The sequence below is a fragment of the Peromyscus leucopus genome, chromosome 13 (assembly GCF_004664715.2).
Source record: "Peromyscus leucopus breed LL Stock chromosome 13, UCI_PerLeu_2.1, whole genome shotgun sequence".
In the NCBI taxonomy this organism is placed as follows: Eukaryota; Metazoa; Chordata; class Mammalia; order Rodentia; family Cricetidae; genus Peromyscus; species Peromyscus leucopus.
This window is the reverse complement of record NC_051074.1, coordinates 47,186,600-47,206,166: the sequence shown is the minus strand read 5'-3', so window position 1 is coordinate 47,206,166 and position 19,567 is coordinate 47,186,600. Positions and strand designations below refer to the sequence as shown.

Genomic DNA, 19,567 nt, shown 5'->3' with positions numbered 1-19,567 from the left:
CTGGTCTACAGAGCTAGTTCCAGGAGAGACAGGATTGACTGTTACACAGAGAAACCCTGTCTCGAACCCCCACATCCCCCGCCCCCCAAATAAAGGATTAGAAGTAGGACTTGGTGTTGGCATTCAGGAAATACTGGTGTATGTCAGGCATCTAGAGTATAGAATACATGGGTTGGCACCAGGATTGTCTCAAGATGTCTGCTTCATCTTAATAAAAAAAAAAGGGGGGGGGGACTCCTGAGGTCTTCATTTTAAGCACAGGAAGGAGGGAGTGAGTAACGTGGTATTAGAAGCTGGCTTGGGTATAGGACCTTTCCCAAGCCACTCTCCATTGGGGACTTTATGCTGGGGGACAGCACCTTCGTCTTCTGCGTTTCTCAGATGAGAACCGAGAATTTTCAAGAACAAGAACAATGCGGCGGGAGCAGCTCTCTCGCGAGGGTCGGAGCCAACTCTCTTGCTGCTGAGTCCAGCAAAAGGCAAGACCAGCCCTCTCTGGGCCAGTGAAGGTTGGGGCCAGCTCAGCATGGCCCTCTGATTCCATCTCTCATGGGTCCTAAGCCCCCTGAGGTGACACGGGCCATAGACATCAACACAGACCCCAGCTACTGCTGGACCGTGGACCCAGACATGGCCCTCGGCAACAGCTTGGGCCTGGACGACATCCTGGCTCTGGGTAGAAACACTCGCCACTCAGGCAGGGATGGTTCTAGCGGCAGCATGGCCCCTGGACACCACCAAGGCCTCAGGTTGCAGCCCCAACCCTGGGCTTCTATGTGATTTTTGGTGGCAATACAGGACTTGGACTTCAGCACAGGCCCCAGCCACGGTAGGACCACGGACCCAGACATCGTCCTCCTCAGCAGCCAGATCTGGATGTCACCATTGCCCCAGGTGGCAGTGCAGGCCACTCAGATACCAACATGGCCCCAGACCTTGGGTGTCTGCATGGCCTTTGATGGTAACAGGAGCCTCGGATATCAGCACAGATCCTGGCTGCAGTAAGGCCATGGACCCAGACATGGCCCACCTCAGCTGCAGCTCTGGCCTGGATGTCACTATGGCATTGGGTAGCAGTGCAGGCCACTCAGATCTGCATGTATCATGGCCCCCAGACACCAACAAGGCCACAGGTTGAGGACCAGACCCAAGGCTTCATCTGGCCCTTGGTGGCAACCTGGGCCATGGACATCAGCACAGATCTCGGCTGCAATAGGACCATGGAACCAGGCATGGTCCTCAGCAGCAGTCCGGGTCTGGTTGTCACCATGGCTCCAGGTGGCAGCAAAGGTCACCCAGATCGGCACGGTCCAGCAGCAGTGTGGCCCCTAGACCATCAGGTGTTTTAGACAGGCACAGTAACACAGCTTCACAGAGTTCAACAAATGCAACATAAACAAAAGTAATACCCCTTAAAATAATATTCTACTACAAATCCAGACATGGCCCTTGGCAGCAGTCTGGCCCAGACATCACCATGTCCCTAAAGGAGACCCCAAAGAGATAAATAGCCATGTGTATACGGATAACTACCAAGAAGAGGGGAGCAAGGAAGGGCCATGAGGCATGTCTGCTGATGTGTACAGACTACCTAAAATAGTGTCATCTAATGCTTTTTTTTTTTTTTTTCTGATCTCGGGGATTAAATCCATGGCCTTACATGTTAGACAAATTCTCCACATTGAGCTACACCCGCAAAACCAGGGGTCACCCAGTGTTAAATGCCTACAATTGTTCTGCTCTGAAATAAACTTACACCCATGCCCCCAGAACCTCTACAACAAAGACAGCTGTATGCATTAAAGCCGTATGTGAGAGATAGGTCAGGGATTAGTGGAAACTGAGTTCTCCATCGGGGTCAGTGTGGCACATGGGAAAATCAGGGCTCACTGGGAGAGTGTGGTAACCCACCAGTGATGGAGTACAGACTGGGGGCTCCTGGGAAAGCCGTAGCCCACTCATCCCTTCCCCAGGAGACATTGTCTGTGTGGGGAGATGTGGATACATAGTTCCACCCCAGGCAAGGCAACATTTGAGCCAATTTACTAGCCTCTCAAAAGACGGGATAATCTGATGAACTTTTACATGAACTCATCAGATTTATTTATGAACTTTACAAGAAACAGCCTTATAACCTCATTTAATAACTGGAGGCTATTTTGTTTTTAAATGAGTTTTACTCAGTAAACTCTTTTCTAGGACCCATAAGAAAAACCAAGTTTTAGCTGGGCGGTGGTGGCACATACCTTTAATCCCAGCACTCGGGAGGGTGGATCTCTGTTTGAGGCCAGCCTGGTCTACAAAGCAAGTTATAGGACAGCCAGAGCTGTTATACAAAAAAAACTCTGCCTTGAAAAACAAAAACAAAAACAAAAACACCCTCTCACACACACACACAAAAAAAGAAAAACCAAGTTTTAGTACTGGGAATAATTAACTTATATTTAAAATTTTTCCATTACATTAGTTTTATTTTATATTTTTTGTATGTTCGGGTGTTTTGCCCGCGTGTTTGTCAGAGCACCATGCGTGTGTGGTACCGGTAGAGGCCAGAAGAGGGCATCAGGTCTCTTGGAACTGGAGTAACAGACTCCTGTGAGTCTCCACGAAGGCCCTGGGATTCAAACTCGGGTCCTCTGGAACAACAAATGCTTTTAACCACGGAGCCACCTCTCCTCTATTACATTTTTATTTATTTATTTTGTGTATGTGGGGGGGCATGTGGGTCAAAAACAACTCTTGGGAAAACCGACACTCTCCTTCTGATAAATGGATCTTGGGGATCAAAACCAGGATACTAGGTTTGGGAGCAGACATCTTTACCTGCCAAACCATGGCACCAGCCCAGTATGACTTTTCTTGATAATTTAAAGTTTTATTTAATCCTGCATATGTGATCACTAGAGAATGTAGTTATATCAAGTTCTTCCCCCTTATAGGAGGTTGCTTCCCATCTTGAAAAGACTATCATATTTGGTTTAGTGCCATTTTTGCTTAGGAATGCTTATGAAATTGAAAGAAAGGCAGGACTCCTGTAGTGCCAGAATCACAAGCTACATATTTTATTAGGTTCTAAAGAAGAAAAATGGAGAATAAATATGCTTCAGTAAAAATCCATGACTCGTCTAAAAGAGCCAACTTTGGCATTTGTAGCCCCCCAGTCAAGATATCTCCTGTATTCCCCGGGCCTCAACAGGTACTGTCGTCCCCTGTAGCTAGGCATCTCGTAGAGGACCCAGCAGCCTTCCATTACATTGAGGGAGTGGATTTCACTGAGGTGGAATCGGTCCTGAAGAGACAGACAGTCATCTGTGATCTCTGACATTTGTCCTCTGAACTCATCTCTCTCGTAGATCCTCATTCTGTAAGTGCCAGAGTGCTGGGGACGACAGACAGAAGAGGAAAAGCGAATGAACATGGACAGAAGCTAAATTTCCAGGCCCACCATCTCCCGCCTCAAAACCCCGAGTCCAAGTTCGCATTCAGAAGCTTGTTGCAGAGATCGGAAGCCTCTACTCCGAAAGCCTGTCACTGGAGAATCCAGGGCTTCGGTGGCCAATCGAGAAACAAAGCCCAAGCTTCCCCATGCTTGTCTACCAGTCTGTGGTCCCTGGCAATTAAAAGTTGCTTAAAATAAAGCTTATCACACTTAATTTAAAAAAATGGTTGAAAATAAAACTTATCATGTTATCTCAGTGCCTGTTGGTGAGACAGCCCTTTGCAAGGGAGGAAATCGAGTTACTGGAAAGGTTGCATTTTGGTATATTTCTCTTGTTGGGAAGGTATTAACCTTCAGCTACTCTCTGCAAAACTTGTGTATTCGTGTTCACGCATCTGTAGATCAGAAGAGCGAGCTCCAGAGACAAGGCCCTGTCTTTCCCTTGTTTCCCTTTCCAAGCCTCAGTTTCAAGCCCAAAGCAGAGCCCGACTCTCCAGCCTCCTGCTTGCAAAGGAATCCTCCCGGCCTTGGTGAAGCTGCCTTTCTGAGGCACCATGTCTCATATCTCTTACACCCCACCTGCCCTGGGAATGCTGTGGTCATTCTCCAGAAAGCATGAACCTTGAGCTTTAGTTATAAATTTGGCCTTTTTGCTGGTGTCTTCCCCAAGACAAGTTAATACACACGGCTCATTCCACATGAATAAAAACCAGAAGATGGGGAAAATAATCAAGTAGAAATCGAAGGCCAAGCAAGCCGAAACATGTTTAGATGAGACCGGGGACATTCAGGGTGGTATGGTCCTAGACAAAGGTGCAGCCCAGGCTGGCCTTGAACTCTTGCCACTGCCTCGTCAGCATATCCTACCTACCCAACACACTTTTAGTTACCCAAACAGTAGTACACTGTATTTATAGAGTAAGAAGCCCTCGATTTTTTATTTGAAGTGGTTTGGAATGGACTAAGAACTTATATGGAGGGGAATTGAACAAGTAGTAAATGCATTGTCTTCCAATTCTATTTTTCTTAATTGCTCTCTAGTGTTTGAATTCTCAACAGCATACACAATGTAAAAATGGGGACATTAGTTTTTTTAAAAACTCACCACCAAGTTCCTGAGAAATGAGATTCCTCTCTCAGGTACCCTCCTAGGTCACACACACACACACACACACACACACACACACACACACACACACACACACACACACACACACTAGGTGTCACACCCACTCTGTTCTCTAGTTGTGATGGCTGAGTTTAAGATAACTTGTGTTTCCGGGGGCCAGTTATAAAGACAGAGCTACACTCACGTGGGGGATGAGGCGGCAGGAGCGGATGGAGTCGCTGAAACCCATCCACTGCTGGTAGTCAGGGTAGTCCCCACGCCTCAGGAAGTACTGGTGGCCCTGGTAGTTGGGGCGCTCATAGAGCATCCAGCAGCCACTGTCCACTCTGATGGAGTTGCAGCGGCTGAAGTAGGTCTGCAGGTTGGGGCAGTCGCTGCTGCACTCATAGCAGCGGCCCTGGAAGCCGCGGTCCTCGTAGAAGGTGATCTGTGAAGGGACCAGGCAAAAATAGTGATTTCTCCCAGGCAGGAATGCTTCGTGAGGGTAAAGGTCAGGGTGCCGGGACTTACCTTTCCCATCTCGCTGAGAGTAGGTCAGAGATGCCCCCGATGCTGTGAGGCTCCAGGGGAGTGCCCCTGGTATATATAGCTATCCCGATTGCTGTCTCCACAGGAAATCACACAAAAGGGCCCATTCCGGTGAGTAAGGGGATTTGCAAGCTCCGAGAGCTCCCTCCCTCCCCCTGCTCATTGGGGTTGGCTGAATGGTTTATTCTCATTCTTTCTGGTAGGTTCGGGTTGCTCTGATTCACTAAAGCTGTCCTGTTGCCGCCACCAACGAGAAAAGTCTTTGCTCTTGTTTTTCAAAAGACTGAGCGAAGCTGTAACTCTATGCGTTTATTTTATAGCTTACTCGGCTTAAACGACTTCTCAAAGCGAATCCAACTTAGCAAGGCGCGTGCTTCGGATTTTTGTTTGTTTGCTTTACACTTTTTAAAGACAAGAATTTGAACAATAAGGCATCTTGAGTAAGAGAGATCTAAGCGATATGATCTGAGGAAGCATTCTGAAAAGCATAAAGCTTAGTTCAAATTCAAGACTCTGTGATCATTATGGTTAGTTGGGGCACTGTCTTGACTAGAATGGGTAACTCCAGTTCGTGGTCTCCATCCTCGCAACCTAGAACAGAGGTTTGATGCAGACTAGGTCCTCACTGTGACTCTGACTAGAAGGAGGAGAGCAGGTACTCTGTGCTTCCCACATTTCTCATCTCCTTAGAGAATCTAAGTCTTCTGTCTGCTGATGGCTAGCCAGTATCTGTCCCTCCTTCAAATGCCCAAAGGCTTTTTCTTTCTTTTTTCACAAAGCCTTCACTTCGTTGATGAGGTGATCTCATCAAAGTGGTATAAGCAGCCAGGCAGAAATGGTCCTAGCATCCCATCACCAACTTTCTCAGACTAGAGATACTGGACACCATGTGCATCATACATGTATTATGGGAACCCTGGGGTCTCCTAGATGACTTCAAAGTGATGTCCTGTCAGGGCGGTTTTCAGATACTTAGAATATGTTTGCTTTTTTTTCCCTCCTAATATTCTTTTTTCACAAATGAGTACTGACATTTCCCTACTGCATGGCATTAAGGATTTGCAAAACTATAAAGCAATGCATCTTTTCATTGTCTTTGTGTGGGGAAATAGGGTGGTTATTCATAGACACATAATATTTATGTAACACAGAAGAAGTTCACTGTTCAAGACCCTTCAGGGCCATGAAAACCTGGAATATGTGTGGGTTCCAACAAGGATGATTGGAAAGGATCTGATTCCCATCAAGTGACTGATGGACTTCCTCAAAGGCTGAGAACATAGTACGGCCTATGGTTGTTCTGTCGTTCAGACTGGACACTGCACAGCGGTAACGGCTGAATGAATGTTGGCCAGGAGCAGTTAGGCACAGCCTTCCCCTTAGCTACCATGGACATGATATTTGTAAAGCCATTGTTCCAATCAGTCTGTCACATGCTTTCATGGTGGGTGCCCTATAATAGACATCGGTATATGATAGGATCATCCTCATACTGTGTAGCTGTATCTCCATGCACATATCTGTATCCTAGACCTTCTTACTCCAGCCTCTCCCTTTCTTGACCCTGAATCAACTAGCAAGTGACTCCCCACTGCTCAATGATTCCGTGAAGACCATGACCTCAGGCTACTTTCCTCCACACACAAAGCGGGTGGATGACCAGGCTAGCTGTTTTGTCGTCTGTTTGTTTTAAGAAAAATTTAAAAAGTTTTCATTATTTATTTTATTAATAAATAATAAATTGATGTAAATATAATAACATAATAAATAAATTATTAATAAATAATAAATTGTTTGCCTGCAGCGATGTGTACACACTGTATGCATGCCCGGTGTCCACAGAGGTCAGAAGAGGGCTGTGATCCTCTGGGACTGCAGTTATAGATGGCTGTGAGCTGCCATGTGAGTGCTGGGAGTCAAATCCAAGTCCTCTGCAAGAGCAGCAAGCACTTCTAACTGCTGAGCCACTTTTCTAACCCAAGGCTCCCTTCTTTAAGATTGTCCTTTGGGAAGGTTTCCCTCATTGTTTGGAGACCACCTGAGTGAGTTGTCATCATGCAACGGCATGATTTTTGGTTTGAACCCCTACATAAAGCCAAGTCATTGGTGAACTGAGTCCACCTGTCCCCTTTCTTCTGGGGTTTCCTGTATGCAGTTAGAATCGCGAGATAACACAATGGCACTGGCTTAGCCAATCCCACAAGGAACTCTAGAGCCACCATGAACTGAACAAGGGGCTGGGACTTTGTGCCCCTTTATTGCTCAGTAAATTGATGTAGGCTGCCACCATGGAGGGGTATAATGTCAGATAACTTAGGCTCAGCAGCTTCCTGAAGCTGGAGAAAGTCCTGGAGGTACATTCAGCTTTGGGCCGTTTATGTCTGTGGGAAGCAGTGCCTTGGCCTGAGTGATGTGTACCACAGTGCTCACTCCAAGAAGAAAGTAAGAATTTATCTTGATCCCATTAGCTAAGGTAACCATAGGTAACACAGTGGCATCTAGCTTTTAAGGCATGTAAAGTCCATTTCATATTATTGTATTATGGTTGTAATATTTATACTATGGAGCACACCTCTCTTTTCTCCTGGTCCCTCTTTTAAATAAAGTGAATAGTAACATCAACTGAGGTGATCAATAATATTTAGCCTCTTAATGGAAGGTTATTTTTTGGTAAAGAAAAGCTGACGATCACACTGGACTCTTTTGTGGGGTGGGGGATGTGGAGAAAGGGTTTATATGGCTTATACTTCCACACCAAAGGAAATCGGGACCATAAACTCAAGCAGGGCAGGAACCTGGAGTCAGGAACTGATGCAGAGGCCAAGGAGGGGAGCTGCTTGCTGACTTGTTCTCCATGGCTTGCTCAGCTTGCTTTCTTACAGAACCCTGGACCACCATCCCACAATGGGCTGAGCCCTCCCCCACTGGTCACTAAGTGAGAAAATGCCTTGCAGCTGGATCCTATGGAGGCATTTTCTCAACTGAGGCTCCTTCCTTTCTCATGACTCCAGCTTGTGTCAATCAGCCAGTACGGTAATAATGTATGAGTGTTGGATTTCTAACTCTGCAAATGTGTCACAGTAAAGTAAGATTAGGGGACACTAAGTGAAGAGAGCACCAGAATTTTTTCTACCCTTTGCCGCTTCTCTGTAAAACTAACATTATTACAAAATATTTTTTTTTCCTTTTTTAAATTTATTCTTTGTGTCTTTTGCATGGTGTATCTTCACGCCATTCACTTTCCTGTCCCTTCGTATCCACCCTCTGCCCTTGCAACCTCCCCCCTCCAAAATAAAATAAAATTTAAGAGAAAAAAGAAGGAAAAACCAGTCTCATCATTGAAGCTGTAGTATGACGTGGTAAACCCTTTTATTCATATATCTTTACTTGTAAGTGTGCATTGCAAAGAGTCATTGGTCTGGTTCGAGGCCTCTGACTTCTGCACTAGCAATGCTGGGCCCTCGCTGGGACTCCTCTTGGATATCCTGCCGTTGCCCTGTATCCTGGAGATCCTGCAGCTTTGGGTCTGCAGGACAGGTCCCTTCACATGCTCCAGAGGATAACATGGGGTGGATGCAGGGGTGGGCCAACCCATAACCCTGGTTCTGGGCCTGGGTGGTTTCAGGATTAGTCAGCCTGCCAGCTCTCTCTTGCCTCACCACTAGGGTGAGTTCTCCTGCATTGCCTTGGAGAGTTCACCCCTTGCCTGGATTAGCAAGGGGTGGGGCCAGTTCTCCTGTTTTCACACCCTCAGGGTCAGTTCTCCCACACCCACACCTTCAGGGCCAGCTGTGCTGTGTTGCTCAGGTGTGACATAGGGGCCACTCTCCCAAGTCCTGCAGGTGATGAGGGGCAGGATCAGCTCTCAGACTCTTAGGACCTCAGATCCAGCTTTCCCACCTGCCTTCAGGCGTTGATGGGCATGTGTGTGGGGGAGGACATCTCTCCCCCACCCATGCTGCCATATGACAGATGAGTAATAGGAATAGCTCTTCTGTGTTCACAACTTCGGGGCTGGCTCACCCACACCTCCTCCAATAGGGTTGGCTCTGTTGTGCTTCCCACACGAGGTGCAGGGCCTGCTCTCCCGAATGCTGCAGCTGGTCAGAGGACAATTTTAGGGAGTCAGTGCTCTCTTTCCAATACATGGGCCCCAGGGATCAAACTCAGATTTTCAGGCTTGCACTTGTACATACAAACACACACATATAAATAATGAATAAATGTGGTATAAAATCTCAAAAAGAAAAATGAATCAAGACTAAGGAACAGAAGTTTAGAATGTGATCAGCTCTAATAGAATTCAAGCCTTGAACATGTCTCAGCATCAACTGTACTTGTGAAGGACTGGATTTGGCATTTGCCTTCTCCTAGTAATAGATGCTGTTTCCTTTTGAGCATTGGGATCTATTTTCTCCCCTGCAGATGGGCATCTCATAGCAGGTCCAAGACTTTTGTGGTCTGGGGATAGGAAGACGATGTCCTTAAGAGGAGGCGTGATCCTGAATGAAGAAGCAGTCTTCAGAGAGCTCCAACATGGATGAAGCTATCTGGTACAGTTTCATCCCTGGAGCTGGCCAGCTGTGATGAAGATTAGAACAGGAAGAAAGTAATGTCATCTCTTGGTTCTATGGCATTAGAGGATCTCTAACAATCTGTAAAGAAAAACGAAGGTCGTATTTGTTGGGGGACCAGAGCACACAAGTCAAAGAGCCGATCTTGGAATAGGCACATGGCTGCCCCTTCTAATGGAAGAAGTAGGATTTCCTGTAATAATCCTGGGTTTTCATCATGATCGAGAAAAAGTGGCTGTTTGCTCTCCACTTCATAGGTGATTGAAAGTTTGTGTTCCTGGCAGGGGTTTGGGAATCTAATATCCGGTGGGCCCCAAGGATCCAGGCTGCTCCAAAGTTCCCAGGTGCAGGGCGTCTCCAGATAAAACCTCTGTCACAGCTGTCAGCCCCTGATCCAAGCAGCTTGTGTGGTGACTCATGCCACCCTAATAAAAAGGGAAGTTGATAGTAGGTCTTAATAAGCAGGAAGTTTACCCCCTGGTCCTGTCATCACTCTCTGTGGGGTTATGGACTTACTGATTGTGACATGTTCTCCACGGCCTCCTGTTTTGAGAACTTTGTTCTCAAGTGGTGTTTTGTTTATTAGGCTGTGGAACCTCTAGCAAATGGGACCTAATGGAAGGAAGTATGCCAGTGGGGGATGTAACATCTCCATCTCTCTCCATTCTCACTTCTCTGCCTCCTGGTGGGCTACCGTATGAGAATCAGCAGTCATGGCTTGCTCTCTCTAGTCAGTATGCTTTCCTCACCATGACAGATTATAATCTCTGGTTATGACTGTGAGCCAAAATGAATACTTCCTTCCTTTGGGTGTTTCTATCAGGTAATTCATCACAGATGAAAAAGTATGGGATGGTTCTAGTTCTGCCTCCTGCCAAGTCCTTAGCTTATACAATGTGATACTGTAGAATTTGCTCCAACATCTTGCCCAAACAATGACAGTCCCAATGGATCCATGAAGCAAACAACTGTATTATGGCATGTTGAAGATCAAATAAGATACCTAAAAATAAAATGTTGGCTCAATGATGAAAGTTGGCCTCTTTAGGTAAACGAGTTATAGCAACATCTAAGTCATGAATCAGTGGCTCATGCTCGCAATTTCTAATCCCTGGAAAATCACTTAACTGCCCAATCCTCATTTCTCCATTTATAAGGTAAAAATAACAATGAAAATCAAAGATATAATTAATTTAAAAGTACTTTCAAAAAACAATACTGGTGGCAAAGAGTTGCATCATTTTGAAAGAAAGAATTACTATGAAAGAAAAATGAGTCATAGTGTTTACTAGAGGTAGCAAAGCTGATTTTATTCAGAACAAGATATAAAAGTAGGTAGAGGAATAATTATGTGGGAGTTTGTAATGAGCAGAGTAGTTTGACTCAAGCAGCAATACAAAATGAAATAGATGAGTAGAGGTTTGTAACCAATGAGCAGGATGGGGCCTGGTGTCAGTAGATGGAAAATTACTAAAAGGCAGTATCAAAGATGAGGAGTTTCCAGCTAAACTGGTAAGATAAATGAGCAAGGTAGTCCAGGGTGGTCATGGGTGGATGAGAGTCAGTAAACTGATAGTGCAGGATTGTTGCTCAAATCTGATTGGACAAGAGCATAGAGAGGAGTCTGAGGTCAGAGCCAACCTGAGCAATCAGAAGAACCCAGCTCAAGGTTTCCCAGAGGGACAGGCTGTCAACATCTTAATACTCGTCAAAGATAATATTATTAACATCTTTGATATGTTGATAATCTAATTCCAGTTTTTGGTATCATATTGTCTACATGTTCGCTTATGCTATAGAGAGGCATACTTAGCTGGTAAGTAGAGGAAGTGGGAGTTGAACCCGTCTGTTTACCCCCAAGACTTAAGCTAATGGCCTTTCCTTATGCCAGTGACTTATTTTCGATGTCATCTTTTCAGGTGTGCAGATCTTACACTTCTCTAAATTATACACTTCCTATAAGAGGTCCAAGGTCTCACTTCAATAACAAAGCCACAAACCCTGTCACCCAAGTAGTCTGTTCAACCTCTGCCAACCCTGGGGATCTTTGGCCATAAAAGAAGTTCTGGTGTGTACTGGTGGGTTGATCAATTGGTTTCTTCATTATCTTTGTAATATCTCAGTATCTAGCTAACCATAAGAGGCTCTCTAAGTATTGGTACACATGACATATCAGTAATAAGTGATGCTTAAAACAACATAGAGATTCAGGCAAGGTAGCACACGCCTGTAATTTCAGCTACCTGGGAGGTTGAATCAGGATGATTGTGATTTTGAGGCAAATTGGGAAAACTAAAAGAGGCCATTCACATTCACTTGAATTAGAGGAACTTTCTCGAAAATAGCTCATCCTCTCTGTTCTTTTCTCCTATAACATGCCTGGAGACAGCACACGACTGTATGAATGTGTAATGATAACAAATCAAAAGAGTGATGACCCCTGTTTATTGAGCCTCTACTGTCTGCTAGCACCACCAGGAAGAGTTCCATGTATTCCTCATGAGAGCATGACATTGCAGAACTGGAACTAGAGAGACTAGAGACCTTGCTCAAGTTCACACAGCCAGAAACCACGTCCATGGGCTCCAGACTCTGCACTGAACCACAGCCGTACCTCACCCAGAAACCCAACAGAGTCTTAACATGTCTGAGCTTGAAGAAACATGGGCCTCACCTTGCCTGCACCCCTTATTTTGGAAAAGGAAAATTGTGTTTTAGCATTAAGTTTTATCAGTTAAAATGCAGTTTTCTGTGTTGTTCAGTTCATCTAGACTAAAGTGAGATTTCAAGTTATCAAAACTGTCTTCCATTGTGAGACATGACACATACCTTTTCTTTTTTGTTAGAAAACGAACAGAAAGACACTAGCTTGTACGTCATCAGTCACCTAAGACAGTGGGATAACCCAGGGAACTAGCTGAGCCACCAGCAAACCACATTCTATATTGGTAAGAGTTGCAGTTTTTTGATATATGAACTTCCTCTTTCTAATTTGCCCCGGGTGTTCTTTCAGTAGCAAAGAATTTTTTTTTTTTTATTTACTATGTACACAGAAGAGGGTGCAAGATCTCATTACAGATGGTTGTGAGTCACCAAGTGGGTGCTGGGGAATTGAACTTGGGACCTCTGAAAGAGCAGTCAGTGCTCTTAACCTCTGAGCCATCTCTCCAGCCCGCAAAGAATATTCCCCCCCGCCCCCAGACAGGGTTTCTCTGTATAGCTTTGTGCCTTTCCTGGAACTCACTTGGTAGCCCAGGCTGGCCTCGAACTCACAGAGATCTGCCTGGCTCTGCCTCCGGAGTGCTGGGATTAAAGGCATGTGCCATCACTGCCTGGCAGAATATTCTTAATAAAGAAACTTTGTGAATTAGATGGCGAGTGTTTCTTAAGGAAGCTTTGATCATACCATTTCATGTTCGTAACTCAGTGTTTTTAGTGTGTTTACAGATAAGCTCCTCATCACAACGAGAAGCCATAGTCTACCGATTGCATCCTTACTTAGCCACCCCCTCAGCCTTAAGCAGCCACTAATATACTTGCTGACCCTACAGTTTTGTCTGTCCTGGGTATTTCTTTTTCTTTTTTAATATTTATTTATTTATTTATTACGTATACTGTGCTCTATCTGCATGTACACCTGCAGACCAGAAGAGGGCAACAGATCTCATTACAGGTAGTTGTGAGCCATCATGTGGTTGCTGGGAATTGAACTCAGGACCTCTGGAAGAACAAGTAGTGCTCTTAACCGCTGAGCCATCCCTCCAGCCCTGTCCTGGGTATTTCATATAACTGGCTGCACTAGTGTGTGGTCTGTAGCCTGTGTGACTGGCTTCTTTAACTTTACATACTGTCATAGCATGTATCACTCCTTTTTATGGCCAGACATCATGCCATTATATTGACAGGTTGCACTGGGTTTATCCAGTAATCCACTGACATCTGGACACTGAGCTGGGTCCACTTTTAGCCACCATAAAGTGTATTGCTATGAAAATTAATATATAAGTTTCTGTTTAAACATTTTTTTTCAGTTCCTTTGATTATTTACCTATGAGTGGAGTTGCTGGGTCATAAGATGACTCTGTTTTTGAGGAACTGCCAAGTCATTTCCTACAGAAGGGGTATCATTTTACATTCCCATAAAAAGTTAAGAGAGTTCCAACCTTTCCACATCCTTACCAACACAAATTATTTTCTGTTTAGTGGGATTTAATTAAAATTAAATTTTAATTTGATTTAAAAATATTATTGTGTCCATGAGAATAGACATTAGTGCCATCCTGTCTTGAGTATAATTTGAATTTTTCTAATCTCTAATGGTGCTGAGATTTTTTCCCCCAATTGTTTGCTGGTTATTTATATGTCTTCTTTTGAAAAACATGCATTTCAATCCTTGTCCCTTTGGATCTTTTTGTTGTTGTTGTTGCTATTGTTCAATTGGAAAGTTCTTTATATATTCTAGATTCTAAGACCTTAACAGATCCATGGTTTTAAAACATTTCTTCCCAATTCTGTGAGCTATCATTTTATTTTATTAAGCTTTTTGGGTGTGTTAAATATTTAATTTTATAAAGTTCAACTTTTAGTTTTGTCTTGCTTTTGTATTTCAAGACAGGATTTCTCTGTGTAGATGTGGATGTCCTGGAACTCTCTCTGTAGCCCAGGCTGGCCTCGAACTCACAGAGATCTGCCTGGCTCTGCCTCCCCAGTGCTGGGATTAAAGACATGCGCCACCACTGCCTGGGTTAAAGTTCAGTTCACTAATCTTTCTTTAGCTTCATGATTTTAATTTTTTTAAATTTAATTTAGGCTCTCTCCTTCTTCCAGGTGGGTTCTAGGGATTGAACTCGGGTCTTTAGGCTTAGCAGCAGGTGCTTTTACCGCTGAGCCATCTCAACAGCCCACATTCCATGTGATTTTAACGCTATATATATATTTTTAAAATCATTGTTTCATAAAAGGTCATAAATGCTTGTAAATATAATTATTCTTAAAAGTTTTATAGCTCCACTTCTTAACTTTAGGTCTTTATATAATTTTGAGTGCACTTTTATATGTAATATAAGTGAGGGTCCAGTCGTGTGTTTGTGTGTGCGCACGCATGCGCGCGCACATCAAGTTGTCTCAGGACCATTTGTTAAAAAGACTATTATTTCTCTGTAAATGCTCTTCTCATCTCTGCCAATAATCAGTTGAAAATAGACACACGGGTTTATTTCTGAACTATTATGTTACTTTGTTTATCTACAGCCTGTCCTCAGTCTGTGTTAATTCCACTGTGTTATGATCAGTTTCGAAATAGTGAAATACAAATATTCCTCCTTTGGGCTGGAGAGATGGCTCAGTGGTTAAGGGCACAGCCTGCTCTTCCAGAGGTCCTGAGTTCAACTCCCAGCAACCACATGGTGGCTCACAACCATCTCTAGTGGGATCTGATGCCCTCTTCTAGCATAAAGTTGTACATGCAGATAAAGCACTCATATACATAAATAAGTAACAAATAGTTCTCCTTTTGTCCTTTCTCAGGATTGCTTGGCTTTTTTGGATCCCTTGAAATTCTATAAGGACTTTGGTATTAGCTTGTCACAAGCGTATCATTTTCTGCTTCTATGAACGTGGAGGAAGATACAACAGTCCTAGGGAGCTGTTCTCTTGCAAAGAGACATGCTCAATAGAAAATACTAATATCTTACTCTGTGCATTTGAGTCTTAAGATCAATTCACACCAGAGTCCAAAATAAAAATGACCCTGTTTTGTGTGTGTGTGTGTGTGTGTGTGTGTGTGTGTGTGTGTGTGTAAAGGGGCTGAGGGTATGTGCATTTCTTCCTCCATGCTTGTATGATCACTTGAAGATATCAAAATGTGTTCATAATTTTTCTCACCTTTTCATCATAACTTCTCTGGGATTTAGAGAGGCATGGATTTCTTGTCGTATGTAGTTTTCAATAAAATAATTTAGACACAGAGGAGATTAAAAAGTGACTTGTTCAGAAAGATAAGGCAGAGAGTATAGCAACTGTCCTGGTTTCCCTGCGTGGAAAACTGTTAGTGCTAGAACTGTAGATGTCTTGAGGGAACTGAGCTGGTCACTGTACTGAGTAACAGAGGCAGGGCAAGCGATCCAGCTGTTTAACTCTTAGCATTTTCACTACTGAGGTTGACCAATCAGGATTCTCCTTTGGAAAATTCTGCTTAAACCTCTTTCTTTGTACATCTTTTCTGTACTTTTCAAAAATATGTGTCTACGTGTATCTGAGGTGTGTGCATGTCTGCATGTGTATGTCTGCGTGTCTGTGAGTATAGGTATGTGCAGAGGCCAGAAGGCAGCTTTGGGCATAGCTGTTTGCCTTCCTCGTTTGAATTCTCATGTTCACTGTTGCTCATACAAGGTTATCTGGCCTGGAAGCTTCTGGGGATTCTCTTGCCTGTCTCTCATCCTATGTAGGCACATCAGGATTACAGATGTGCACCATGGCTTCTGGGGATTCTCCTGCCTGTCTCCATCCTCTGTAGGCACATCAGGATTACAGTTTATATTTCCCTACTGTGGTTGACCAATCAGGCTTCTCTTTTGTGCACCACCGCTTCTGGCTTTGTGTATGTTTCGGGTGTCAGAACTCTGGTCCTCAAGTTTGTGCAGCAAGGGCTTTATTCATTGAGCATGTCCCCAGCCCCTCCAGCATATTCTCTTGAGTACTGCCTTGTTAGATATCAGCTACCCCATCCCTTAGGAATCCCTTGTCTTTCGTGGTGTAGCCCCAGGCAGGCTTTACATTTTCTCCTTTCTCTGGGTTCTGATGGTTGCTTATGTTCATCTTTCCTCTCTCCTGCAGACTCAGAGGTCACCAAGGTGTGGACCTTCCAATAGGCACTGTTTCCTGACGGGAAGAAAGTAGGCGAGCATTCAAAACACTTTCAGGGTTGGGAAAGTTCCCTACGGTGCCTTTTAATAGAATTTAGACATGAAAGAGAAACAAGAGCCACTTAATGCCAGGAACACAAGTATTTATTGCATGTGTGTGGATTTTAACAAGCAAAATGAGGCTCAGTACAAATCCATGACCCGTCTCAGGGAGCCGACTTTGGCATCCATGGCGCCCCAGTCATGGTAGCGCCTGTAGTCTCCGGGTCTGAGCAGGTACTGCCGGCCTCGGTAGTTGGGCATCTCGTAGAGGACCCAGCAGCCCTCCAGCACGTGCATAGAGTAGATCTCATTGAGGCGGAAGCGATCATGGATGCAGGAGCAGTCTTCTGTGAGCTCAGACACAAGGCCCCGGTAGTCATCTCTCTCGTACAGCCTTATCCTGTGAGAGCTGGTCTGTTGTGACGGTAAACAAAAGAGGAAAAGCGACGATTTATACGCTTGGTGTTGCAGCCTGCTTGCTCCTTCGCAAAACACGGGTTTCGGGTGAATCTGTCAAGTACGCTTCTTCCCTAATCCCGCTCCTTGTGCTGTTGTTCTAGCAAATTAGGAAATGCACCCACATAAAGCGACCTGACCAGTGAACTGGAGCCCATGTGGAGGAGACTAACACTGAAAAGGCAGGGAGTGAAAGCATTTACGGCCCATGTAACCGAATCCTACCGAGCTCGCTTTGAAGCCGCCTTGTGTACACATGATGTGCAATGATTCGGATTTGCTTTGAGTCCACATACCTTTCTTTTTCTTTTATTTCTTAAAAGAAAAAAAAAAGACAGGAAATGCGGACTGTATCTCATGAAATCCTAGTTACCTGTCTCATAAGAAACTAGACAATAGCTGAGCATTAGAAAGAAAGAAAGAAAGAAAGAAAGAAAGAAAGAAAGAAAGAAAGAAAGAAAATAGTCAGTAATACCTCCTGAAAAATATAAAGCCATACAAGGTGAGACCCATGGTTCTTGGTGGGTGTGGGAGAGTATAGTAAAGAGAAATCTTACCAATACAGTCAGAATACACTAGAACTAACCAAACTTAATTGAGTTTCAAATGTACTTAGATATTTTAAAATTGACAAATAGTATGTGTGTATTTATTAGGTATATTATGGTGCTTTTAAAGTAAGCACCATGGTTAAATCTACCTGATTATATATAGGGGTAAATATATATTTTTTATTTTATATATATATATATATATATATATATATATATATATATATATTTACCTTACATCATTATCAGTTTCTGGTGAGAACACATAGAATCTATTCTTTCAGCATTTTTACCGTGTGTTTAAGATGTATCTATTTTTATTTTATGTGGATGAGTGTTTGCCTGTGTGTATGTAAGTATACTACATGAGTTGTACTTGGTGCTCATGGAGACTAAAACAGGGCATGGGATTCCCTGGAACTGGAGTTACAGACAGTTGTGAGCCATTTGTGGGTGCTGGGATCTGAACCCAGCTCCCCTAGAAAGGTAGCCAGTGCTCCTAACCACTGAGCCATCTTTTCAGCCTCATCTCTAGCATTTTCAATGGCTCTAACACATAGCATGAACTGTCATCCATGTGCTATACAATAGATCTCTAGAACGATCACCACTCCAAACCTCTGCTCCCCTGCTCTGTTGCTCTAGCCTCTAGTAAGCACTGTTCTCTGTTAAGGACAGAACTGCTGCTTGGGACAGAAGTCAGGGCTGCATGCTTGCTAGGCAAGTGCATGGCCAACCACTGAGCCAAGTCTCCAACCCCGATCTTCTCTCCTCCGTAAACCTGCTGCTTTACAGAACAGATGACCTTCATGGAGACCTGCCTGGCTTATTTCTTCTAGCACAGTGCCCTCTAGGTTCATCCATGGCATTGGAAACGACCGGCTTTCCTTCTTTTATGGCTGAAGGGTATGTGATTAGTCAGTCGGGTTTAATTTTAAAGGTTGTGCTAGGGCTTTTATGTCCTAAAACAACATTGATGTCCTTAAGTAAGAAATAATATATTGCTGTAAATATAAGTATATATAGCATATACATATATATTTTCCTTCTATTTAGGTTTGCGAGTCGAGTTTTGATATACTTAGTGTGAGCACTTGTCCAGCATTCCTACCCCTGCTGAGAACACTAGAACACAGTGGAAACAAACTGACAAATAGGAACACCCTATGTTCTCACGTCAGCCAGGCTGAAGCAATACTCACGTAAGGGATGGAGCGGCAGGAGCGGATGGAGTCGCTGAAACCCATCCACTGCTGGTAGTCAGGGTAGTCCCCACGCCTCAGGAAGTACTGGTAGCCCTGGTAGTTGGGGCGCTCATAGAGCATCCAGCAGCCACTGTCCACTCTGATGGAGTTGCAGCGGCTGAAGTAGGTCTGCAGGTTGGGGCAGTCGCTGCTGCACTCATAGCAGCGGCCCTGGAAGCCGCGGTCCTCGTAGAAGGTGATCTGTGAAGGAAGAACGGGAGACAGAACATGGTCAACTGGAAGGCACGTTCCCGACGCGGAGGAAACCCTCGGCAAACCTGGCAGGTTCTCTCTCGGCTCACCTTTCCCATCGTTGTTGACAGCAAGTGATCAGTGTTGAGCGTGATGGGGACAGGGGTGGCTGCTGGTATATATAGCAGGATGGCTGCTGTGCTGGCAGGAACCACACAAAAGGGACCTGGGGGGAATGCGTGAGGGGATTTCTGTGTTCTCTCGCTTTTTCATTGGGGATCATGGGGTAGGGGGCTCTCATTCTCTCTGGCATTTTCGAGTTGTCCTCACTAACTCCAGTGAAAGGCATTGAAGTCAGCAGAGCCATTATGGCCTTGGAGACAAAGGGCGCGCTTCTCATCCTATGCAGCTCTCTAGAAATCCATGACGTACCCAGCATTTTGCAATGTTTGCCTATAGAAAGTGCTGAGGTGGAGGTCGGTGCCTCCACTGGTGAGGAGCTCAGGAGAATCATGAGTTCCAGCAGCACTCTGAGGCACCAAGAGGCAG

At 44.5% G+C, this 19,567-nt stretch overlaps 2 protein-coding genes across 2 annotated transcripts; both read right to left on the bottom strand.

Moving 5' to 3' along the window:
- Positions 1-3,038: 3,038 nt before the first annotated feature.
- LOC114705062 (gamma-crystallin B) lies at positions 3,039-5,166 on the bottom strand. The gene is made up of 3 exons (XM_037210469.1): positions 5,079-5,166; positions 4,753-4,995; positions 3,039-3,379 (listed from the first exon to the last, which is right to left on the bottom strand). The coding sequence occupies exons 1-3, from the start codon at positions 5,085-5,087 to the stop codon at positions 3,104-3,106; spliced, it is 528 nt and encodes a 175-aa protein (XP_037066364.1). The 5' UTR covers positions 5,088-5,166; the 3' UTR covers positions 3,039-3,103.
- An 11,489-nt stretch (positions 5,167-16,655) lies between these two features.
- On the bottom strand, positions 16,656-19,235 carry LOC114705061 (gamma-crystallin A). Its single transcript, XM_028886704.2, has 3 exons — positions 19,129-19,235; positions 18,785-19,027; positions 16,656-16,989 (listed from the first exon to the last, which is right to left on the bottom strand). Exons 1-3 carry the CDS (start codon positions 19,135-19,137, stop codon positions 16,717-16,719), a joined length of 525 nt encoding a protein of 174 aa, XP_028742537.1. The 5' UTR covers positions 19,138-19,235; the 3' UTR covers positions 16,656-16,716.
- Positions 19,236-19,567: the final 332 nt, after the last annotated feature.

Excerpts from the sequence above, each read along its gene's own strand:
- LOC114705062 (XM_037210469.1), bottom strand. Across the intron at positions 3,380-4,752 it reads CCTGCCGCCTCATCCCCCAC|CACTCTGGCACTTACAGAAT; the intron begins GTGAGTGTAGCT and ends TGTCGTCCCCAG.
- LOC114705061 (XM_028886704.2), bottom strand. Across the intron at positions 16,990-18,784 it reads CCTGCCGCTCCATCCCTTAC|ACCAGCTCTCACAGGATAAG; the intron begins GTGAGTATTGCT and ends CCGTCACAACAG.